This window comes from Dufourea novaeangliae, unplaced genomic scaffold, assembly GCF_001272555.1.
Source record: "Dufourea novaeangliae isolate 0120121106 unplaced genomic scaffold, ASM127255v1 scaffold187, whole genome shotgun sequence".
NCBI classification, from domain to species: Eukaryota; Metazoa; Arthropoda; class Insecta; order Hymenoptera; family Halictidae; genus Dufourea; species Dufourea novaeangliae.
The window spans coordinates 266,765-292,236 of NW_015374075.1; the positions used below are offsets into that span (position 1 = coordinate 266,765).

At 38.6% G+C, this 25,472-nt stretch overlaps 3 protein-coding genes across 4 annotated transcripts; 2 read left to right on the forward strand and 1 right to left on the reverse strand.

Annotated features, from left to right (window-relative positions):
- The first annotated feature begins 103 nt into the window (after positions 1-103).
- On the forward strand, positions 104-5,356 carry LOC107190567. Of its 2 annotated transcripts, none has more exons than XM_015579390.1 (4): positions 104-178; positions 2,637-2,674; positions 3,343-3,591; positions 5,214-5,356. In XM_015579390.1, the coding sequence occupies exons 1-4, from the start codon at positions 175-177 to the stop codon at positions 5,316-5,318; spliced, it is 396 nt and encodes a 131-aa protein (XP_015434876.1). In that variant the 5' UTR covers positions 104-174; the 3' UTR covers positions 5,319-5,356. The 2 variants fall into 2 exon arrangements, with proteins under 2 accessions (XP_015434876.1, XP_015434877.1); XM_015579391.1 differs by lacking the exon at positions 5,214-5,356 and adding an exon at positions 4,224-4,830.
- A 2,092-nt stretch (positions 5,357-7,448) lies between these two features.
- On the reverse strand, positions 7,449-22,722 carry LOC107190539 (serine/threonine-protein kinase pakD-like). Its single transcript, XM_015579353.1, has 11 exons — positions 22,571-22,722; positions 12,715-12,834; positions 12,504-12,643; positions 12,276-12,405; positions 11,975-12,112; positions 11,721-11,897; positions 10,362-11,636; positions 10,153-10,301; positions 9,475-9,815; positions 9,049-9,312; positions 7,449-8,818 (listed from the first exon to the last, which is right to left on the reverse strand). Exons 2-11 carry the CDS (start codon positions 12,829-12,831, stop codon positions 7,449-7,451), a joined length of 4,101 nt encoding a protein of 1,366 aa, XP_015434839.1. The 5' UTR covers positions 12,832-12,834; positions 22,571-22,722.
- Positions 14,332-21,613, forward strand: LOC107190498 (pickpocket protein 28-like). Its single transcript, XM_015579308.1, has 13 exons — positions 14,332-14,370; positions 14,873-15,145; positions 15,495-15,613; positions 15,712-15,840; positions 16,696-16,899; positions 17,339-17,459; positions 17,787-17,935; positions 18,641-18,842; positions 19,642-19,912; positions 20,272-20,395; positions 20,499-20,624; positions 20,722-20,813; positions 21,367-21,613. Exons 1-13 carry the CDS (start codon positions 14,332-14,334, stop codon positions 21,549-21,551), a joined length of 2,034 nt encoding a protein of 677 aa, XP_015434794.1. The 3' UTR covers positions 21,552-21,613.
- Positions 22,723-25,472: the final 2,750 nt, after the last annotated feature.

The following is a 25,472-nucleotide window of genomic DNA, read 5'->3' on the forward strand; positions in this document are numbered from 1 at the left end:
AGTTGATTGCTGATACTGTTAGGTCCGTGGCTTTTGACGCGTCCTGTATAATATAACGGCACTCACTTTCAGGGCCTACGGGGCGCGGGATCCGCCGCAATCTCAGTCAACGAAGAGACGCCGTCTCGTGTGGATCAACAGGTGCTCCTGCCCGTGTGACCAGCGTTCACCAGCATGGGTGAGTTTTCCGCGAAAGTTTCCCAACGAGCTAACTGACGAAAACTACGAACCCTATGGTCGACATTGAATAACATATTGCGTACTACGACCTGAACCACAGATCGAAGATTAAACCCACGCAATCAGTATCTTGCGTCTTCGTTCAGGTATGCGGGATGATACACGCTGTGGGTACAACCTTTGGCTGTATGCTGACGCTATTCTACTGACATATAACAATAGCATAGAACGTTTCTAAGAATTCTGAATTAGCAGAGTTTTAATTAATTTCCGTAGCAAATTTTTCATAGACTTTATAATTCTTTATGTTAGTTTGCAGGAAGAGGAATATGAAAATTAAGAAACAATGTAAACTGAATTGTAGTATCATTTAAAGAACGTGAAATTTATTGATCTTATATCACTTTTGGTTCTATAATTATTTGATAACTCGAGAGAACTAGACACTGTACCTGTATTAATTGCAAAAATGAAATATGTAAATCATGTTTTTTATGGATTGATTTATAAATTCTAACAGTTTAGTAGACATTTAATGTCGCTTCTCTCTTACTCTGTGATTAACGATGTTTTAAATGTCAGAAAGAGACGTTAGAAGGGAAATGTCACGTTATAATGTGCATGTCCTTGTACAATCACAAATTATCCTATTACTTGCACTGATTGAGGGATCGGAAATGTTAAGTTGTTCGAAGTACAAAACTCAAAGAAAAAACGGCGGATCAGGGATCACTTTCGCAACACACGCGTTTTTACACCTCGTTAAACATTGACCCAGAAAAGAATAAGAACATCTTGTTGCATGATGGTGAAACTGTTTTTTAAAGTTATTCCCATGTCGTCTTTTATACATTGACTTTACGTGTATCATTAAATTATCTTCTTCCTTAATAAGGCTACGACCTGGTGGCTTTAGTTAAGTGTATAAATGTATCTTTCACTGACTCAGCCTTTTGAAAATAGATTCATAATTTGTAAACATAATAAAATAGTACATTCATTTTGGTTCAACTATTAAAAAAATAATACGTTGTTCGATTAAAAATTCAATATAATACACATCTAGTAATTGTCTAAATGGTTTTTTTAAATGTTAATACTTGCAAACTATTATTCTCAAATGTTGCATGCACTTAATCATTTATCTACAGACTATTGATAGCCGATATAATAGTAATGTATATAATTTGTTTTCATATTTATCTAAACAAGCGTCGAATTACGTTATAAAGTGAATATCACCATCAATGAAGTAGCTAGCGTGTTTATGCAAGTGTCATATAAATTGAAATGTCAGAAGGGTATCGGTTCAGCGCAATCTATATCCTGAAACAAGAGCAGCCAGATCGAAACGCACCACGCGGAACTGGCGGCGACCTCGTCGTCCTTGCAGTAGCCGTGGTTGAATGGTGCTTAGGATCAACGCTAGATCAGATGGATAAAAATAATGTCTGTCTGACTGTGTCCTCCCACTCCCTGTTAGATGAAGTCAAAGATCAGTTCAAGGGAACAGATCCTACAGCAGTTACCCAGCTAGTTTGCATTTCTTTTATTAATCATTCATTTATTCGTGGACTCTACTCTTGAAGGTAAAATTAGATATGCAATTTGCAATTACAATGGGTACAAACGTGTCCATTTCTTTTGTGGCGGCATCAATTCTTCCTGTGAAGCACATTTTTCCTCAGGGTTCATTTAAATCCTCATTTTTCTCATGTATATACCTAGTCAGCCAATTGTTTTTTTTTTTTATTTCTACATTTATGTGTACAACTACATTAACCGCTGTCTGCTTTTGTTTTTGAAAAGATCTACTACTACGTCATCCGACATGAAAGTATAAATATATTCGTCTTCTCGGTATCCTTTCTCTGTTGAATATTCATTCAAGTAAACTGGTTGTCTTTTTCTCACTTTGACAAGTATTTGTTTTTTGTCCACCGTATAAAAAGAAATCGAACAACATTGTTTCCTGATCGTGTTTTCGAGAGAATCGAGGGGATAATAATGAAACTAGGAAGGGGTTGGAACCTAATGTTTAAAATATCAAAACTCGAAATTTCTTGAGTTTCGAGGGGTATCGACGTTTCAAGAAATCCCATTCCTACTTGAAACGTTTCAACTGTTTTGGAAAGTTTGATCGCCTCCCCACGACCAAACTCCGTTTAGACTGTTCAAACTTCTCGTGCTCACAGATGACCAAAGATTGTACCTGTGTATGTTTATTCATTATCACAGTAGTGATCCGTTGGAAAAGGGATTGTCTGGCGCGTGAACGGCATTGACTCCCTTTCCAGATATGGCCCAGTTTTCACAGTTTACGTTTCACTTAATAACGGATAGCATGTCCCCGAGCTCACTTGCGTAAGCTTCACCGTTCCGAGTGAAACGTTTTTACACTTTTCTGCGCCACTCGGTCCATGGAAACTAACTTGGGGCATTTGTTTCTTTTTCAGGGACCGCATACGTGTGCAGTGCAGTGGCCGTGCTCGTCGTAAGTCCCACGCTAACACAGCCCGTGAACTTCCTGTTATTCACGCTCCCGGAAGACGCGCGCGCGCGCGCTTGCACGTTGAAATCACTCGAGGAGAAATCTGAATCGACGACGTAACCGCACGTAGACCGAATTCGTTGATCTTTTGGACCTCGGTGTTTATCCTGTTTCTCACGTCGGACCCTGGTGTCACGCGAATTCAGGCGGAAATCTATCGCAAATTGCTGCGGCTTGTTTCCTCACGCAAAACTCCGGGGTTCGATGCTGAACGAATATACGTAGATCCTTTCACGAGTGGAAAGTTCAGTTAATAATGCATGAATCACCGAGTGCGTACGTTTAAGATGTAACGCGTGTAACGTCTATGTACGTACGCTGGAAGCACGATTCGTTGCGCTATTGTATAATATTACTCTCGGAGGAAAGCTTTCTGGCTCGTGAATCGCGAATGATTCAATTTTACGAGTAGGGTCTTGAGGCCCTGGATACAGCGGGTGACGGAAGTAGAGTAAAATAGGGAAATCCGGATGAGCTTATGGTATTATGCTCGGTATAAATTATAGGCTTTATTAATCTTCAACACATTCTTTACTTTTCTCAAAGAATTGTTTAAATGACGAAGACACGTAATTAGGGATAAATGTGTGAACGCTGGTCTATTCTGTTAGGTGCTCTTCATCACGGCGGAAGCTGGCGACATGATGCGCAAGAGCATTGTTTTCGACAAGAATACACCAGACGTATTCTACTGTCCGCAACAGAAGCCAACCGGCTTCGAGAAGATGATCGTGAACGCGAAACCGTTGTCGAAACTTTGCCAGTTCGAAGGGAAACCGATACCGCCGGACTATAAAAGCGATTGCTACAACGACGTGGACGAGACCGAGTATGCTTGCAAAGAAAAGTATAGAATCATGGTGAGTCATCGACGAAGGTCACTGGGTCCGAGCAACGAAATCGCGGGCCGAAAGTTGAATTCGCATAATCGGGAAAGGTAGCTAGCGAATTAGAACCAGCCATGGAGAATTGGCAGAATGGTCGTGATTTGAACTGTATTCCCTAATCGGTTTACCAAAGGCAGCTTGTGGCGCTTCAGCCCTCATTTCACGCGTTTTCCGTTAACGAGATTAAACATCCACGAGGAGAGGTCCAATTGGAATATGCAGAAAATAAAAAGAAATACGAGAAGAAATGTATTTTGTATTACTAGTGGTAAAGTTGACTACTTTACAAATTGAAACATTTATAATGACTCCAAATTTGAGGAAGATAGTATAGTTCTTTGAGTATAGTATGCAAGATCATTCAGTGAAATAATTACACGTATAGTTCAGTATATTTTACAAAACCAATAATGTTTTGAACGATTATTTACGTCCAATCGAACCTCAAAAAAGACAACTCAAAGAACCTCAAAAGGACACTTGATAAAAGTGAGCCAACCGAAGGTCAGATTGACCCAAGATGCACGCATCATATGAAGATCATCATAACGCCTGTGTTCATTAAGTACGTGTAACGGATTGGTGTCGGTTTTTTTTTCTTGCAGAAGCGATTCAAAAATGCGGATGGGGATGAGAAAGCAGCGGATGACTTCGTCAAGAAATAGATGGGAAACGGTTGCTGCACGGCCGAACTACGTTTGCAATTTCGCGACGCGCCATTAAGTCCTCCACTAATGCTCAAGCTTGCATCCTACAGTCCTATAACTATAATGCACTCTGTTGTTTAAACTAATTTCGGACAAGGGATATATTTACGTTATCCTTAAGATCGGTTCAGTTGACAGCTATCGATGACAATTACTTCATATGTAATAGTACAATGTGTTCAATTTAGTATTATAATTTTCAATTCAATCTATATTTTTATTTCTTTTTTTTTTAAGGCTGAGCAATTAGAATCATAAGTATTAGGGATCATAGCCTCAGGTGCTCTGTAGTTTCCAAGCTTGGTGGATAATTTATATTTTTGATAATAACATTAATAAAACTAACCACGACGTAGTTGGGCCGATCGATCATTAATCCCCCCACAAATGGCTTCAAAAGCTGCTTCAAAAAACGAGATACTAGTTATGCAATTTTTGACATTCTGATAACCATTTGCACACTAACTTTGCATTATACATTAAGTAAAACAGATGTTTCCGTCCGATTACCATTTACGCATCTCTTGGTTATTTTATAAACCAGATATAAATTGTAACTGTAATAAATTTCCACAATTATATCATTATTCGTTTATGGGTGAAACATTCGTTTTTAAGTTTTTTTTTATAATACTAAAGTATACTTTCTTAAGAAAATACCAAATGCAAGGTAAAACATGTATCACAGTATTAATCTAAATATTTTCAACTTTCAATCATGAAGTGAACCTGAAGACTGCATCAAAAATATGCATTTTGCGGTAGGTAAATAGTATTTCATATAACGTTCGAGGAGTAAACATTTTTAAGTAACTGTAAATTCTTTACAATACTTCTTATATTTTCTTCTGTTCATATAGTAGTTTTATGATTGTGATTTTGTTTTAGATGAGGCTACATCCACCCGGAAGTGACACAGCTTATAATGGAGCACGTCTGTCGAGGTTTCTAACATTTGATAAAGACGTACACAAGAACAAAAATGAAATTTAACACCTTCATTGACGAGAGAAATTTTGTACTATACATTTTCCGAGACAATTTCATATGTTACTGAAAATTTGCTTTAACTAATTTGTCAGTCAAGCGGTACTATCAACTTTTGTAGCATTTTGAATGCTTCGATTTGCTTTGTCATGATAATTTTGTGCTATCCGTTGTCAGTGTTTTTTGTAAATAATTTTAGTTCCTGTATTTTTCCAATGCTCTAAAAGTCTGACATTGCTCTATTTTTGTTTTTTCTCTTGTAAATGCTATTTAAAGAAAAAACATACTTGTTATTGTTAAAATATTTAACGTTCCTATTCACTGTAAAGTGTATAAAGGCCTCTTAATGTATTTTTGTAAAATACTTGTAAGATAAGCATAAAGCATTATACAGAATGAAGTAATATATGCAAATAAATACGTTGAACATATAATTTATAAAATACATTAAACAATATTAAATATACATGTTGCATAAAAAGCTCTTGTGAATTTAATCATATTTAAGTAGACAAAAGATAATGAAACTATTTTGTGATATTTTAGGGAGAGTGTTGTTATAACACTTTAGGAAAATTCATTATACACGCATCGAATTTTTCATGTTAATTTACTTAATCTGTAATAAATACACTATAAAATATGTAAACTATACACAAAAGAATATCGATCGTTTATGCATCAATTAGCTGTTGCAAATTAAAGAATGGTTTCATTACATTATTTCATTTATTTTTTACTGAATATATAGTAATTTTAATTACTAATAATTTAATTTCAACGATTAGTGAAAATAATGTTTTACATTTATATCGTTGTTTTTAATTGCATAAGTATGAAAATCTACATTAATTAAGATTCACCTATTTCACATTTTTCAACGGGCCATGTTACAAAATTTCAGGTAGTAAAATGTAAAGTGTATTTCGACGATAGTTCAACATCATTTTTTAAAATGTTTTCATGTTCTCAAATCACAAGCATTCATTTTACATGTTACTCTATTCGCATCAGTTATGTACATCACTATTACTGGTCTAAGAAATGCGTGCTATTTAATACTAACATTTGCGATGTCATTCAAAGCTGGTCAGCACACAAATTAATTTCCACAATGCACATTTTAATATTACAAACAAGATAGTTGTTACAAATTATTATAAACCCTCTATTTTCAAATGAAAATTCAAATTATAATTTTACATATCGATATTCAAGCATTGATTTGTTATATTTCTACAAACTCTGTAAACTGGTATTGTTTCATGGGAAATGATTTTCGTAAATTAAAAGTATATCACATTTGATTTAACTCAAATATAAATCAGTGCCCTGTTAGAATTCATGTCACATTTGTACAGTTTAGTACATCAATTTATTATAATAAAAATATACAAAAATCGATATATGATCACAGAATCGCAAGGTATTACTCTAAACATTTCATAATATTGCAACTGCAAAGGAAAACATTTTTAAACGTACCTCAATAAAATAAATTTTGTAAATTCATTAGGCGATATATAATTACTATTAATTATCTCCTTTAAAACGTCTCTAAATAACTAAAACGCAATTTGAAATTATAGATTCTTTTATACATTATATGTATTATACATCCGTGCACTGACGTAATCATCAAAATGTTGCAAACGGTATTTTATTTACCTTGACCCTCAACTACATCGTTGGGTCTGACAGACCCTACTAAAATGTCTATCATACCTGTTCAGGTAAAATGAGGAAGCCAGAACCCGGGGGGAGGGGAAGGGGTGGGGTAGGAGAGTCCCACTATATACGTATTCCGCTATCAAACCGCTTCAGTTCGTGCATAGTAGCATTCAAACTCTGCGGTGCAAGAACGCAAGAAAAATCTGCGATGTAATTGAGGGTTAATAATATCGCGTTATTTGAAATTCTTGTTCAAATAGAATTGCCACGTATAAGAGGGCAACGGGACATTATACTCTGCTACAAATTGTAGGAACATTGGCTTCAAAAGTGTACGATAAGTGAGGAAGAGATTATAGTGCTTTAATCTTATCGATTTCATGCACAGTGTACTGGCTTCATTTTTTTTCACAGAAATTTGTTTTCGTTAATTACATCCCCATTTGGAGGAAGATGAACGATATTTTACAAGATCAGTTTACCACCGTTTGAAGCTCTTATTTGTGCCACCTGTTCAGGGGTAAGAATAAGTTTGCTTCCATTTGGCAGTGCTAAGGCATAATGGCTTCCAGTTTCGTTAACAACCACCACCAATTGCGTGTTTGAGTTCTGAACTGGCTGCACAGATTTCACGGGCGTTATCGAGATGCCTCCTTGATTCATACGCTCCATTATCTGCGGTGGAATGACACCCTTTGTCGGGGGAACTGTAGTACTTGAGGTAACGGTAGGGTTCTGTCTATTCGGTATCGAGTTTCTCCGAGGTTGTGCTTTTGTCCTCGCCGTTTCAGCCTCGGGACCTGTTTTTTCAGTAATAATCATTTCAATCTCGTCGTCGCTGTCGCTGAGTACGATCAAAGAAGTAGTTTTCTGACCAGTGTTTTCTGCCGGTGTGTTTGGTTTTCTTAATTTTTTTACTCTGACCGGTGTTCCACGTTGCTGTTGTATGCTCTTCCCTCTAGGGCTGCCGATTCTCGGAGAGTTTCCTCTGATGGGCATACTACTACTTCTGATAACTGCGCCATTCGGATGCGGAAACATTTGTCTTGGCGGGGCGAACCTGGGTTGGGGTGGCCTATTAAATGTAGACGAATTAGAAGAGGTTATGTTTGACAGATTTTGAGTTACACCTTGATTGGTAACTCGAGGATCAGTGGTTGGGTATCCACGCTGTGGTTGAGCTGCTGGCATGGTATATGGTACATAAGCAGGTTGACTTAAAAATTGTTGTGGCGCTACCATTTGAGGTCCTTGGGGCTGAAACGGCTGAGCAGGAATAAAACCGGGTTGTGGATTCTGAATAATGTAATTCTGACTGCTTTGCATATAATATCCTTGTTGCATGGGTGATATGATACTCGATACTATAGGACCTGGTTGCATGTTTGACGCAACTACATTTGGTTGCATCACATAATAATTCATCGAACTGGGTTCGGTCTTGACCATCACATAATTTGGATTCAGGTTCGTGGTGCAACTGTTATCGGGATGATTCGGCGTATAATCATAGATTGGGCCCTCGTCCTTGATATCCAACTCCGAGTGCACGCTTTCAATGTTTTCAAGTTTGCAGACTGGCTCCGCGGAAGGCACTGTTTGTGTAAGATTATTCTCTACCACAGCCTCAGAATTCTCTATGGTATTGTTAGCTTGTGAAGCCTCTGGCTTGTTTGGCTTCTTTGGTATAGACACAACTTCTTTAATTTTAGGTTTGTTCTGGTCATTCTTGGCACTTGACGAAGTAGCTACTATTGACTCTGCTGCCTCTTGTAACTCATTTACTTTGATGCTTTGTAGCTTGTGCTGGAATGATTTTAATCTTCGATTGGCAGCTGTAAAAAGGTTAAACAAGATCTTTATTAGAGATATTCGAATGTTTAAGCATATTTGCTGGTATCTATGGTTGGATCACATTTTGTTGCTCGCTCAAGGTTAGGTCACATCCATCATCAATTATATCAGATACACGCCATCGAGGTATTAGTATAGTAGAAACAGATGTTCAAATCTTAACTTGAACAACTAATTGTGTTCCAAGTATAATTACAATCTATGTACTCACACGGACGTTTATTTTTCCTTTTGCGAGAGCTCGGTAGAATCCAATCTTTGTCTGAGTCCTCCTCGCTGTTCCGGTCGTCAAACTGCTGGGCTTTCGGAGTAAAGTCAGGAGTGGATGTACTGGCCTGTGTGCTGGGAGCCGCGTAGACTGCCTCAACGTCGGTCCATTCTTCCAGCTCTTTCTCTTCAATCTCGTCGTCTGAATAAAACTGTTCTGTGTATGAGGAGACACCGCGTGCTCGCAACACTCTTCGACTTTGTTGTTCTGGTTCGACCATAAGAGAATAGTACAAAATTAGAGCAAAGCCTACTGACAATTTTACAGTAAAGTTTATATCAGTTGAACAAAAACGAAGCCAGTGAGGAGTGGTATACTCATGGAATATTTTTGTGCTAAACCAGGGGAAAATGATTCATTCTTTTGTACCTTCGTCGGTCGAACTTTCTTTTTCTTCCCCAGCTGCTGTACTTTCCTGACTATTGTCTTCGTCTCTTTCAGATTCACGTTTTTGTGCATCAGTGCTTTTGCTTTCACTTTCCTTAGATTCTTGTTGATCGGATTTACTTGGTTCTGTGGACTTGATGTGCTCATCTTCGCAGTTTTCCTGCTTGGCAGAGGAGTTTTTGGCGTCAGTTGGGGATAAGGTAGGCTGCGGTAACGTTTGTAACGTTGCATCTCCGGGTGTTGGCAGTGGACAGCCCTGCGATCCAAGAACCCACCAATTAGAGCCGACACCCTCCCCAGATGAGTCCTGATCCTCCACACTGCTACAACACACAGCAGTTTGTCTGCCATACACACTCGATAAAAACACACAAACGTTACTGGAAAGGCGTGGATAAGGTCCACTAGATTTGTAAGAAACGGATTGTAGCAATTTTGAGAGGTATTCAGGTAAAATGAATTTCAATCTGGGAATATAACTTCCTGTTGCCATTAGCGAAGTTTTTATTCTAGCATATTTATTGGAAATATATATTCTCCTAATTTAACATCGTTATTCCCAGATTGTCTGTTGTCATGAGATGAATAGTGTTCAATAGAATGTTATGTTTTAGGTGTTGTCATGTCATGTGCTTTTATATAAGTAATTAAAAAATGTACCCTTCTTTGAAATTAGTCCACTCTTTGTGGAGTTTCCCCCTGGCCTTTTTCATCGAGTCGTGTAAAACTGATCCCATGTTCTCTAGAGAGGAAAGTAACTCTGTCATCTTTTTGATTAGCTTCACTTCACAAGGGGGCACAGCTTTATCCTAGAAACATTCTGGGAATATAGAAGCAGAAATCATAAACAGTAATTCTTAAATACATACATTGCCCTCAGCATCAGCACTTGAACCACGAGACTTCTCCGAGAAAGTGGTTATGAAGTCCCTGAACGAGCTTACACTGTTAGCTACCAGTTGAAAATTCGAAACACTGAGTTCTGATAGCATCTCGTTAAAATTCTCCACTTCTTGTTTCCACAGATCTGTAGTCGCATTCTTTACATTTCGCAGATTATATCCAATTTCGCTCTCTTCGTCTATGGAGAAGCTATCGTCCATGGCTTCTTTCTGTAATCTGCTTCTCAATTCGCTCAAAGAAATATCCTTATCTTCATCGGATTCTGCTTTATTGTCATCTATACTTTTACTAATTCGTTCCGGTAACGTCATCTTTTTACTTTCGTTATCTAAATTATTTAATTTTTGTTCATCTACGAACTGTCCATTTTTTTTAATCATTTCTTTTCCATTCTTTTTTACTGCAACACTACTGTTGCTCCTTTCTGTTACAATCTGATTGGTCTTAGTTTCATTTAACTTTTCATCGTCAGATTTCGATATGATTGTTATTTGAAATTTACTAGGTATTTTGTCACTATTCTTTAGACATTCCGCGCTGATAATTTCGTTTAACTTTTCATCATCTGTTTTCGAGACATTCGACGAATTATCCACAGCTTCACCTCCATCTATACACTGCTCGTGAGTGTCTACATATTGTCTTGTCGAATTCATTTCTAGTTTACTCTGAGAAGATAAAGATTCATCAACATTGTCCGCCTCCTGTTCCACCGGTTTCGATTTCAGATCACTTAGTATAGTACTAATTATTTCTATATTACATTTGTCTTCACTACCACTCGAGAACCCTTTGAACATTTTTTGAGGTGACCTCGCGTCAGAAACTGTACCCGCTGAACAATTCGTATCGTAACCACTAGACTTTATACTTTTACAATGTGATTTATCAGACTCCATGCTCATGTCCGAACACTTTGATAAACTTCTAGATCGCTTCGCGTTTAGCGTGTCTAGATTAATGTTATTATTATTACTACTGCTATTGTTATTATTGCTACAGGTGCTTGTACTGCTCAGATTTGTGTCCTCGTTTATTAAGGAGCCGGTTGCACTATCACTGGCACATTTGCAATTATTTGCATCCTTTTCATCACACTTGTTCACCTTCTTCTTAGACTTTGGAGGCAAACCATTGCTCCATCGCGATTTCCTTCGTTTCTGCTTAGCTTTCTTTCTCATCAAGTTGTTCTGTTTCGTTGCTTTACTAACCTGGTCTGGCTTCACTTGCGGCTTGACGGGCTGAAGTAGCAAATGAAACGGTAAGTAAGTATATAACACAGTGACGATTCATGATAGCGATAATTTATTTTTGATAAACGATACCTCTGCGGTCGACAGGATTTTATTATCGAGGCAATGCCTGTAAACTCTTAGATCAGTTTTCAGGAATTGTGGAAAGTAAATGTATCTTGCTCCGTAACGATCAGTTCCCAGGACCGTCTCGAATTGGTCCGCCATAGGTTGTTTAGCTACTTCTTCTTGTACAGTTTTCCTAGTATGCTGAAGAGAATATGTAATCCTATGAAGATGAAAAATCTGTCGTTTGCTAAAGCTAGTATAACCTATGCGTAACGTACCATCACTGTATCACAGACTGTTTTTAGAAGCCAGACTTTCTGTCTGAAACTCAACTCTTCGAAGTCCTTGCCATTAAGCAGAGGAGCATCTGGGAAAACGTTCCAGAACTCTGGTTCAACACCAATGGTTTCTAGAACCTAAAAATCTTTGATCACATTTCTTATCACTGCGGTGTACGAGGAGAGTCTACACATAAAAGTTGGTTTATTAGCCGGCGAATTTTAATCCATACTCAATGCAATACAGTTATACACGTAAGATTCAATAATATTGATGGTACTGCTGGTTAAAAGCGCTTACTTTCACTACATCTCTACGTTTTCCTTCGTAGACTTTGAACCACGTTTTCACTTTGTAAGCTAAGACGTTCGTCCAAAACTCATACGGCATTGGTGGTATTTTTCTCAACTTTGCTTTGGTAACCGGAGAGCTGGAATTGAAAAATGTATGATATTGCAACAGTTAATTTTTACTTCAGACATAAATTTTTGTATTTTATAGACTCAGATACTTTGCATAGTTTCTTACCTCAGCAACGACGTCATGATGTTTGCCAACTGTTTTGAAGCTCGTGGTATCAGTAGCATTCGTTCCATTTCATACATAGATAAATGAGGTATATTCAGGGCTTCCTTCGACAGATGAAGAAAATGAAATATATGTGGAATCTAGAACACAAATGATTGCATAAACAATTGTAAAAGCGTCACTGAAAGCCAGCACGAAAATAATTGCATACCTCCCACATAGATTCCATTTCATTTCTGATCTTATTCGGGAAAATGTTCTCCTGCTCCCAGTCGACCATCTGCTGTTCCTCCTCCTCCAACTTTCGCTTTCTGTTTTTCTTCAACATTTTCTGTAAGGTTAAATTTATATAAATAGTTTCTAATAATTAAAAAACCTCGATACATATTGCATAAATCTTAAAGAAAAAATTACATCATTGAATAAATTTACGCGTACGGGAGAATATGTATCATTTACCGTTAAGGTTCTTTAAAGATATTTCCAAGAGTGAATTCACCGTAATTCGAACGCGTGTGAATCTATCATTAATTAAACAGAATCTTGAGCAGTTTAAAAAAAAATTGTTTTCCTTCGCGGTGTGCAATCATTGTCATCTCTTACGGGGCTATTAACATAAAATAAACAATGATGACCCAGTGAAGGTGCACCAGTGTGATGGTAAAGGCCGCGTGTCCCAGCGCATGTACAAACGTACATACAAATTGCTTTTATAGTAATTTAACAATTACACATCGTTTTGTAATTTTTTTCAATTTTCTAAGCATTTCACGCATTTATCTCTTCTGTTCCCAGGTCCTCAAGGTCGTATTTATACAGGGGCTCGATAAAACGAACAAAAATATCTTCAACAGCAAACAATGGCTTGATGAAAAATAACACTTGTACCTCTGCTATACGGATAATTACTGAATACACATTTTGTAACAATTTACAAGCACGCCATCACATATTCGATCCGCATAATTACATCCAAGTCGTATCCTACCACGAAAGTAGAGAAACCCTCTTTGAGTCATCCGGCTAATAATTAAAATAATTAACATCTTAAAAATCATTTAAACTATCCGGTCGGTATTTTATAGCGACCATACTTTTTACATAGTCAACAAAATATTATAAATTCGAGTACTCTTATTCTATTCGAATCATTCAGTCTTCGAGTCTCAAGTCTCCCTTACACTTCTTATGCTTCCTTGAACTTAAGACAGTTCAAATTATATGATCGTGTCGCGTCTACATGCTGTGTTAACATCGATAAGACGGTGTCCAACCGTATGCAACAATGTTACGGGGGTACCATTCGGTCACGAAACGCCTCCGTAGTATGGCCACGTGGCCTCCAGTTAACATTCACAGTGGTCGGGGGTGGGGCGGTAATTGTCGCGTTAGCGAAACGATCCGTCGACTTGCTTATAATTTCTCTTATCGCGTTCAAGGATCGTGAAAAGCCGAGCAGTACATCGAATTGACAGCTTAAACGATGTGTGCTCTCCGATGTCGACCTTGCGGTTTTCTTTCCTTGCGTGGAAGAGTGAGCTTCCTAGAAAATTCCTTCTAATCGGTACCAACGGATCTATTAACAAGTCAAGGCCACAGGGAGCGCTTTGCCGTCAGCGTCGTTCGGCCACGCCTTCGCTCCGCCCCCTTGACCCTTCGCCCCGCCTCTTTCCACAGTACAAGGACACGGGGTTTCATTTAAGTTTCGTTTTCTGATATTAATCGATAAGAATGTGAAAGATGATCTATCTAGACACGTGAATTAACCCCAATAAGTCGACGGTTTTAAAGAGCATTACCGTTTTGAAGTAGCGAAGACTCATTTATAATGACGTATTTAGGTGTACTTCAAGCTTCTCGACCAAGGGTATAGAAACGATCTTCTTCAGAGGGGGTGAACGATAAAAAAAGGCAGCCCGTTTGTGATTATCTGTGTCATCGCGTCGAGCGAGCACGCAGGCTAAGGACACACACGGTCGCCCGGATGTCCAGCGATGTTAAAAGGATGTCGATGCCACTGTCGCCCCGCTAGTCGGCTGACAGACATCGGTCACCGATGGTTTACAAGGGGCCGACACACTTTTCCTAGTCACCCCTAATTGCTGGACAATATTTTCTGACCAAACGAAGAGACTTCGGTGGACCTTCAAGGAGTAACATTCCACCAGGAACGTTATCTGTGTCTCAGGAAAGGTCGTCGAGTAACTAGACCGCGTTAGGCGGCCATTAATTTATGAAATATTTAATGTTTAGTGCCTAGGAGCCTTCGAACACTCATCGAGGATTTCCTGTAATAAATCCCTTCTACCGTTATTCAGACTGCGACATCTTAAATTCAACTGCGTCCTGGTGGACATAAGGAGGTCTAGATAGCAAGAAGAGGATCCAAGGACATCGATGCGATGCCGATCAAATTCTACCATCGGGATTACGCGAATACGGAGCAGGAGGACGAACCAGCGCCGATCGGTAGCTCGTACAAGACAGCTGATAAGGCGACGTTGAGCTACTTGACGAACCACGATCCGAATCTACCGTACTCCATCAATACGGTCCATCTGCAGAATCCTTACAAGCCGCCGCTGCGATTGGAAGGATACGCGACGCGGGAGAATTTCAAAGTCCGACCGGCCTCGTTCAAGGTAGTAATCTCACCTTTTTTTTTTAGCCTTTTGAGTTGTTAAATAAGAGGGAAAATTAAACAATTTTTTTGTATATGCAGAATTATTGTTTATTAAAAATTCAACATATACATCTTATTGTATGTTATTTCCTTAGTAATTTCTGAAAATTTAAGCTATATATCTATCAACAGAAGAAAATGGCTGCCATTGGAAAGCGTTTTACTCGAAATGCAGTTTTCAAAATCGGTACCAGAATGAAGATGTATACGTTGAATTTTTAATAAACAATTTTCCTTCTTATTTAACAGCTCAAAGGTATGTAGACCGTTAAATGAGGGGTTTCCTTCAAAGTCAATTCTCTTCGAAGATCATGTATCGATCGAGGGACTCGACGCTGAGATCGCGAAACAGGAAGAACGCGATATCGAAACGGGACGTTGCAATGGCGCAGCAGAATTTCGAGCAGGAAGACGACAAGACCATAAGGTAAATTCGTTTTTTCCTCGACCCAGTCGGATAGGTACAATGTGTCCGTATATGCTTTATACGAACGAGCTCGGTAATTATAGATGCCTCGGTGTTAGGAAAAACGAGAGGCTTCAGCAGTGCCTGAAAAATGGCAACATCAAGAACGTCCTGAAACAGTACTGCACCAACACCAGCCTCCACGGGCTACGTTACGTCGGCGACACGAATATGACGATCGTCGAAAGGTAAATCATATTTGCATTTCGATTTAAAGTTAAATCGTATTTCGAAACGTAACTTCTGCAGCAGCAGTGATAAAACTTGCGAAAATACATTTTTATTGGCGGTGGAAACGAAAAATCAAAAATACAAAAAGACGGTAAAATTCATGTCAACTCGGTAAATAGAATTATTTAACTCGTGAAATCACGATGAACGCAATTGTATCGGAAGGAATATGGAATACTCAGATATTTCAAGAATTTCGTTATAATTCTGTGTACTTTAAAAGGTAATTTCCGTGTACTTTAACAATATCTCGAAAATGAAGACATGTGGTACGCGGTGTTTTTCCTGACAACCACAGATTTGGCCTTCGAAGGATTTATGATTAGGGTCGTTTGTACGCGCGTGGTCCTCAGAGAGGGTAAAAAAAGGCTGGTGACCGTATTGGGACATCCAGGTTGGCACACGAGTCAAAATAAGAAATGGCAATAAATGGCAGCTCGTTACCGCGTCATAAAAGTAAGGGTACTGTGCCTGAAGGTCCTAACCACGGAGTGGGGAAGGGCATATTTCGGTATAATAAATAAAACTGTATTGGGCCGCGCGCAGAGCTTAGTCCAGAATCGTCTTTCAAATAGACAGTTTCTTCCGTTTCTTCAGTATTATTTTTCTAACGCAGTGGTTCTTAATCGGTGTTTCTCGAATCTGTCCCAAGTATTCCGCGAAATTAGAGTCTTACTAGCTCGGAAACTACGTCTACTAAGGTTTATTAGTGATTTTGGTGTTCGAAAAATTGTTCTTATACGTATAATAAAAAGTGACTTCGAAAAGATTAAGAACTACGGTTCTTACGTACGAGTCTTTGTTATATTCAGAGTTTTCTGGATAATATCGTTCACTCTCGCGGTTCTGACCGCCGGGTATTACATATGGTTCCTGTACCGGAAGTGGGTCTCCACACCGATCATCATCTCGCTGAGCCCCGAATCGGTGTCTTTGAACGAGGTACCGTTTCCCTCTGTCACCATTTGCAACATGAACAACGTGAAGAGGAGCGAGGCGGTGCGCATAAACGCTGGGTAAGATGCTTTCATTTGTTATAGTTCTTTTGACACCCAGGAAGAAACTCTGCTTCCGGTAGGGGAAAATGTGACGTAGGGCCTCCTACCATTTGGTATTTGGAATTACTTAAATTATGCAAAATTAACATTCGGTTTAACATTTGGTATTTGAAATAAATTTACCAAGTGGTAGTAGGCCCTTTTTACCATAGGGAAAGCCGAATTTGCTCGTAAGGATACCTGAAACGCGCTAGTGACACGTGAAGGATATGTGAATTCAGTGGATTCAACGAATGACATCGATGCCTTGATCTAACTTTTTTTTACAACAATTATTTTCGTGCAAAATCGTTTCAATCACCTTCCTTTTATTTCATATAACAATTATTTTCGTGCAAAATAATTGTTATACGAAATAAAAGGAAGGTGATTGAAACGATGGTACTTTATATGTTAGAAAAGACGGCCGGAAGAAGCTATTGTTGGAGGACAGATGCAATTTCGAGACGAACTTCACCGCGTACGATCTCGATGAGAGCGAAATAACTTGGAACAGCATGCTGCATTTTATGATCAACGTATGTAACACATTAGAAACGATTATCGTGATAACGTGTGCGCACTCGTTGTTTGTTCCACGTTCCACGTGTAAAAATGTGTATTGCATTTTTTCTGGACAAAGTGCACCTGACATATACGTATACAATGTAGATAATGTTCTAGTTATCCTAGACGCCCACGGCAGAATATTATGTACAATATATTAAGGTTCCCATATTATAGTAATAATTAGAGTGAAAAGAAATTGAAGGTAGATTCGAACACTTATAAAAAGATTCTATTTCAGGAATATTCTGTGCCAGTAGTTTCATAACGGTTACCCGTTTTATTTATTATAATTACAGGTATCGCAATCGTGCACAGAGATGTTGCATCTGTGCAAATGGCACGGGAACGCAACCGACTGCGAGAAGATATTCAACCCTACGATGACTGACGAGGGGATATGCTGTAACTTTAATTCGGTCCATAAAAAGTACCTGTTCTACAATCCGTGAGTAACACTCGCATGCTTTCAAACTGAGGATAATATTTAGCCGATAAATTTTTACTGGGAGTAATAAGGGACAATTTACGGAGCGAAAGGAAGGGGGCGTGGCCAAACAGCGTAATAAATGCTACCGTCTGAATGCTTAACACTTTCTGTATATTAACACTTAAGGTATTTTAATCCTCGAACTGTGAGGTGAGTTTTAAGGTCGTAAAAAATGTTGTTATCTTGAACTTATATAATAATAGGTATATTTATTAAACATTTACCGAGTAATAAAATATATTTTAAAACTAGGATAATAATAAAAATAAAAAATAGAATGAGGTCCCCGGAAGAGGAACTATACTTGCATCTTACTTGTGCCAAATATGACCCGAACCTTACCTTTCGAGGGTTAATTAACTGCAATATTTCACTATGACAAATACAACAAAAAGACTGGTCACCCATTTCCCATAATAAAAAGTATATTTTCCACTGAAAAATCGTAAGAGAAAAGAAATGTTTGAAACTGATACTATTAAATAAGTGATTTCATTAGCAGTCCAGCGAATACTATTTATTTGCTAAGCCCTGCCCAGAACTCGTTTCGGACTATGTAACGTAGTAGTTTTCTGTAGAAGTAACTCCGGCCAACGTGTGCACGCTCGAACTAGGCGGGGTTAACTTCGCCGGGAAAGTTTCTAGCACCCTTCAATATTCCAGACTGGATTGGTCCGACCTGAACATCACGTTCCCGTTCAATAGCATCGACTGGAACCCCGAGACCGGTTACGACGAAAATGTACTCGCGGATTCCATACCCTGGAGACCGTACGGTGCTGGACAGTTCTATGGTCTGACGTTGGTCCTCGACACAGACATTTCCGAATATTATTGCTCGTCCAGCGCTAGCGTGGGTTTCAAGGTATCGTGCCGTGCACTCGAAGTATTGGCCCACTAATTCAACCCTTTTAGTACCTTAAAGCCGATATATCTGTTTTCCATTTTTAATATAATTGAAAGACATTTATTTTTATAAAATAAGTTTATATAGTGGAACATACGTTTACTGGATAGAAATAATAAAATTGAATAAAAGCGGAAAGATCTTCATTTTTAAGAGAAATATGTTAATTTTGAATACATATCTCAATTTTTCAAAGTATTTTTAGATGGTACCCGGAAAACTTATAAGGTACTATGAGGGTTAAAACCAGATACACGTCGACAATTCACCTAGTCAGAACATCATGGCCTCTGAGGTGCTAGATCGATTTAGCTTACAAGGGCATTACCCAAATTATCCATTTCCCAATTTAAAAATTAGACGGGACGGAAGGTAGTCGAGAGAAAGGAGCGAAACGATATTCATTTACGTCACCACTACCGATTCCCCACTCTGTCCTCTATAGAACTCAACGCAATTTATGTACGTCACAATGGGCTAGTGATAGGCGATACAGTATCGGTATTTCGAATATTAATACTTTTTAATTCAAATACCGATATTTCGAATATCGATATTTAATGTGATGATATATTACAGTATCGATACTTAACCCAATAAATATCGAAATTTCGATACAATCGTTATTCCCGATACACATGTGTATCGATACTCTGGGTATGAAATACGTATCGATACCAAATATCGATACAAATTCAAATGTATCGCCATCACTATAATAGGTCTGCGTTATGTGCCCGTGACAACTGGTTTTCAGATGCTGCTTCACAATCCGGTCGAGACCCCGAAGATCGCCGAATTTGCGTTTACCGTGACCCCCGGCGAGGAGACCAGGATAATCGTGACGCCCCGTATATCGACCGCCAGCAAGTCGATAATCTCGGTTCCCCAGAGAAAGAGGAAGTGCTTCTTTACGTCTGAGCGAAAACTTCGTTACTATAGAACCTACACGCAAAAGAACTGTGTGCTAGAGTGCGAGGCAAATTTCACTCAAAAGATCTGTAACTGCGTCCAATATTACATGCCCAGTGAGTATGGTGAAAAATGTAATCGTCTAAAGCTGCTTCCTAGGTTTTTAACTTCAGATCTTCCCTGAGGGGGCGGGGCCATAGGGAGAAGAGGCGGGGCTAGTTGCCCCGCCACCAAGTGTCTCCGTAATCTTGTCTAGAAGAATTCATTTTTTTTTTCAATAACTTTCTATTCCAGATTCGTTGATTTCAGTGCCTGAGTTGGTGGTTCATGAAGAACTATTAATTGTTTCAATAATTTTCTATTCCAGATTTGGTGATTTCAGTTGGCTGGTGGTTTATGGAGAACGTTATTGTACGATGAACAAGTGGATAAATTATGATTTCGGGTATTCAATTAATATTTTATGTACACACAGAGTCGTCGAACACACCGATCTGTGAAAAGAAGGACGATTTATGCGCAACGAACGCACGTCGGGCAATGGAGATGAAACTTTACGACGATGAGAGCGGCATAACCTCTATAAACGTCTCTGAAACGTGAGTCCCTTCTAACCCTTTCGACCTCATCGACCCACGTAGTCGCGAACACAGGGGCGTTGTAAGTACAAAGTACGTTTGAGTACGTCGATACACGTTACAGACCGAGCTGTAACTGCTATCCCGGTTGCTACGAGATCAATTATAACGCTGAGGTATCGCAGAGCAAACTGGTACCCACGTTCTCTATTGCGAATGACTTCGTGAAGAAGGACCGGAATTATTTCTCGTAATGTTTCTTCAATTATCTACTTGGAAATATTAAAAATAATGCTTTAGAATTGTTTGCACAAAATTATGATTAACATTTTTTCTTCTTTCAATAGCGAAAATATGGCAGTGGTTCATTTATTCTTCGTCGAGTCTCAGTTCACTAAGTACGTGAAGAATGAGCTCTTCGGATTCACGGAATTTCTCTGTAAGTTCGGATATAAGTTCTTCCGTGACGCGCTTAGCTCCACCTCCCGGTTCTTTGCCTCGCCCACACTGTTCTGTTTGACTACACCCATTCTGTACCGTATCCCTGTTGGTCGGGATAAGAATACACCAACAGTACCCCCTGCTTGTCGTAAGAGGCGACTAAAAGGGGACACGCGGGACGTCTTCCCACCCCCAACGGGGTGGAACGACGTCAATAAAACTGGGAGTCAAATCGGTGACCGGTCATCTTCCCCGAAGTCGTGTTAACACAGTGCCAGAGAAGATGCTGTGGGTTAGGATGGAGGGTTAAAAAAAAGCTCTCTACCGTGTGGTTACTCCCACCTCGCGGTTTCTCCTACTTTCCCCTCCTCTAAGTTCTTTAGCTCCGCCCCCTATTATACTGTTTGGCTGTTTTCACTGCTCCAAGCCTCTGCTATTTATTCCACCCCCACAATGACATATGCACACGTAATCACTCTTCGATTACTGCCATCTTTTCGCTTCTAATTCTTAAAAGGAAATTTTTCTAATATACAATTTGTTTGTCACAGCAAGCACGGGTGGTTTGTTGGGACTCTTCATGGGCTTCAGTTTCCTTTCATTGGTGGAAATCTTCTATTTTCTAACACTGCGAGTATGGTGTCGCATATATAAAAATAGGGACGCCCCTCGTAACGTTCTACAAGTGCACCCATTGGACCCGAGTCATAATGTCGTTTATCCGTTCGTACAGTGACATATTCTAACTTTCTTTCGAGATAGATGTTTGTTCTTAAACGACGAAATACTTTCAATATATTTGCCAGACATAATGAAGTTGAACTGTACTTTATTTAGTATCTAATTTTTCCCGATTATTTGATTATTTCAGGAGTTGATCTTGTTACTGGTATTTTATGGTAAGCAAATTTTTGTTAGAGGATACAACAGGTAGAAAAATGATACGTATTTTATCCCCACTGCTTGGTTAGAAGTTACAACGCTACGGACGTGCAGTCAATAGAAAATACTACGCGTTATCGTGGTCGACTAACTTTTCGCGCGGAATGTACGGACGATCTATAAGGTATATACGTTGTAACAATGTACTATCACGTTACACGATATTTCCAGTACAAACTACAAGGTCTTTAAAATTGGCATTCTCGGCTTCGAAATATTAGAAATGCAAATATTTTTCGACAGAAAAAATTTATGTAGCGAATCAATTAAATATGGTAAATTTGACACATTTCAATTTGCATAGTTCAATGTAACGGTATTGTTTATTACACCCTACAATACATTTCTTTTTATTATACTTTACAACGAATATTTTAATAAATTTATCTGGAAGGAGATAATTTGAACGCATACCGAACCTATAATTACGCACTATTTATAAACTGGTACAGAAGACGCGAACAGCATACACTTGCAGTATCGTATCGTTTAATTAGTAGAATTTAGAATAGTTATGTAATTAATAAAAAGAAAAACTCTTAAATCAGTAAAACAACGTTTTATTAGCATTTCGGTACGACTGCGGTACAACGCTATAGGATACACCAGACAACACTATGTCATGCGATAAACAATTACAACCTGTCGTCGCGATAGAAAGATTAAGCACACCAACGAATCGTAATGGAATTAATTGTTATTTCCAATTAATTGTTTTTATTTACTTGTTAGCTTTTCGAGTGATAGCAACGTGACACTCCAAAACACGAGTACACTGTCTCAAGAGTAGTGTACTATCGTGAATTCACTTACCTTTGGCGTGAGACCTCAGGTGAAACGGTTAACCGTAGTCGGGTAACATCCTCAGGAACATCTGGATAGGGCAACGAATCTTTATGATGATTCGGGAATCGGAGAAATCGGAAAAAAACTCGCTTGTCCAGGAACTAAACACAATTCACTGTTCCCCACGGCGCCATGTTTATTCTCGAATGGCACGGGTGTGACAGATATATAACTCACGTTGTTGTAACGAGTATTACAGCGCCAATAGTGGCGACTAACAACTAAGTACGTTAGTGGGAAAATTTGAATTTACGTGGAATAGAATATCTGTATTTTCGTTTTGTTGAATCGATTTCTTTCAATAATAGTTGATGCTTCTACCGTTTCTATTAATAGTTAACTTCTTTGCACGTAATGATTAAAGTCTGTGGTTGTTCATGCCAATTTCCATTCCTAGTCACGAAAGTCAAATTTTAGTAATTTCGGCTAAATCTTCTTCCTTCATAGGATTTTTATACGATAGTACATTCTATAAATAATTGGAGGGTTCAGAAGGCAACCAGTGTAAGTCAACCTTTCATTAAAAATGACTTATGCCTTGTAAATACACCTTCATTGTTTATTTTATACGCAACCAGTTTCATATGTATGTATCCTATACACATGAATTATTTTTTATTTGTTGAAAGCATATATTACTTTTTACAGTCCATTTTCGAAACAATTATCTCTGTTAATTTACTTTTTGACTTACATTAATTGGCTTCTGTGCCCTCCAATCAAAGAAATGTAGTCAACACACCCGTGGTGCCATCTACGGCAAGACGCCCAAACTGGTAGCCAATTAATACTACACTTTTTCACTAGGTGGTGCTAATAGACACTGTTGAGCATCTGTTTTTATTTTTAAAAAATCAAAGATCGAGTAAAAAACACATCAAGTAATAAATATTATTGAATGCATATGACATATGATATAAAAGACGTCAGTCGATTATTTGACACCAACGAAATACATTTTACATCTATCTCAATATGACTCCTGTTTTTCAGTTAAACAGAATGTTTGACACTCTGAATCTTCACGAATTTATTCAATAACAACTGATAGCCCGGCGATTAAAATTTTTTATTTCCAGTATAGCTCTCTAAAAAACTTGAGTAAACGAATCCACGATCATTAGAAACAATTTCTGGCAACAGTTCAGGCTATTCAGTACTTTTAGTATCACAGATTTTCACGCGAAATTAGAAGTATCTCGAATTTTCAAACGACGCATTCATCTTTCGCAACTCAAGAAATATTCAAAAGAGCTCGCAAATTATTTATAAACGTTCCACATTCACTGGGCATTTCTGTAAAAGTGAACAAGGACATAAAAATAAAATGTGCTCGCCGGATCGTGGGCGATCGTCGATTTTCAGTCAGTCGAATAAAATTCAACGCTGGGATCTTCAAAAATGAAAATGTCCCGTGGACATCATTTATTATTATACCTAATGTCTGATATAATCGTGCGCTAACCTTTAAATCGGTACGGGTTCCTTATCTAGGCAATAATCAGTATGATACATGATACATTCAAAATTATAATTCTAGTTATATTGACAGCAGACTAATCTAAAGTGACAATCGTCACCACCATTCGCGACTGGTTCATACAAAAAGGTTTTGTGTTGTACACACGCATCGAGAACGAATCGTCGGCCAGTGGCTCGATCATCCCCCCCGTCGTGCTTGTTCCAGCTCCGTTTCGCAAATAAATTCATTTTTCTCGAAGCGAGAAACCCGCGGAAGTCGAAGCCCAGAGGAGAACGGAAGATTGAAACTGAACATGGTTGAGAAAAGAAAAAGAATAAAAGGGCTTGTATCGTGGAATACATTCGTTTCGTTTTACATCGCGTTACATACGATAAAAGAAAACCGTTTCTTTTAAATTCCCTTTTTCGTGTAACAGCATCCTTCGTGAAACGTCCTCGTCCTCAACATTATCATATACCCCCACGAGGAAACTCTGCTTCCGCTGGGGAAAAATGGCGTTAGGTAAGAACGTCCTACCACTTGGTCTCAGGTGTTACTGAAATTTTTGTCAAATTAATATTTATATTGATACTTGAAATAATTTGACCAAAGACCTAGCACTTTTTCCCCTAGCGGAAGCCGAGTTCCCTCGTGGAGAGCAACACGTTTCCGGTATACACTAAAATGGCGTCTCGGACCACGAGAATACCTATACATATACGAACCGTTCGGGTCCTTACGGCCGGAGAACGAAAATAATCGATCACACTTTTCCTTTCTTCGTCGTACAATTTCATTCTCCTTCCTCACGATTATGTATAACTTTACAATTCTACTAGTACAGCTTATTAGAAAAGTGCGTTAAATCTCCAGAAACCGTTTCTCTTTACAATTGGCGAAATGAAAAAATATCTCGACGGATATATATATAAGTACCCTGGAAATAAATCACGTTAAATGTACATACAGTCTCGCGTTCGCCAAAAATGTTGTTGCTCGTCGTCACGAATAGAAAAAATTTCCTATACTTCGATCGTTTCGTTTATTATCAGATTCACGCCTTTCTTCTTCGATCTCGCAAGTAGTGTGTAACGGATGTCTCGGTTGCTGCTTATCTTACAAAGAGGCCATTTTGTTCCCTCCTGAAATTCCCTTACTTAACTTCCCTTGCGTGTCAATCGCGCGCAAGAAAGAAAGTTTTCGGTTTCTCGCTCCCCCATCTGTCCCGTCTCTAAATTCGGAGACAATCGTCTTTCTAATCGCTTCGAAGACTTAACAATTATACGAGAACGAACAGATAATTTAATAGGAACGTGTTCTTTTATTATCAAAAATTCGTATGACCAGCAATTATTGCCCATACAACGTGTTTGCGCGCGCGCGCGCACATGTGTTGTGTGTATACGT

Excerpts from the sequence above, each read along its gene's own strand:
- LOC107190567 (XM_015579390.1), top strand. Across the intron at positions 2,675-3,342 it reads GTGCAGTGGCCGTGCTCGTC|GTGCTCTTCATCACGGCGGA; the intron begins GTAAGTCCCACG and ends CTATTCTGTTAG. Across the intron at positions 3,592-5,213 it reads AAGAAAAGTATAGAATCATG|ATGAGGCTACATCCACCCGG; the intron begins GTGAGTCATCGA and ends ATTTTGTTTTAG.
- LOC107190539 (XM_015579353.1), bottom strand. The coding sequence starts at position 12,831 with ATGTTGAAGAAAAACAGAAAGCGAAAGTTGGAGGAGGAGGAACAGCAG. Across the intron at positions 9,816-10,152 it reads TGGACTAATTTCAAAGAAGG|CAGTGTGGAGGATCAGGACT; the intron begins GTACATTTTTTA and ends TGTGTGTTGTAG. Across the intron at positions 9,313-9,474 it reads AGAAAGTTCGACCGACGAAG|AACAACAAAGTCGAAGAGTG; the intron begins GTACAAAAGAAT and ends TGGTCGAACCAG.
- LOC107190498 (XM_015579308.1), top strand. The coding sequence starts at position 14,332 with ATGACGTATTTAGGTGTACTTCAAGCTTCTCGACCAAGG. Across the intron at positions 15,841-16,695 it reads AATATGACGATCGTCGAAAG|AGTTTTCTGGATAATATCGT; the intron begins GTAAATCATATT and ends TGTTATATTCAG. Across the intron at positions 17,936-18,640 it reads AAGTACCTGTTCTACAATCC|ACTGGATTGGTCCGACCTGA; the intron begins GTGAGTAACACT and ends TCAATATTCCAG.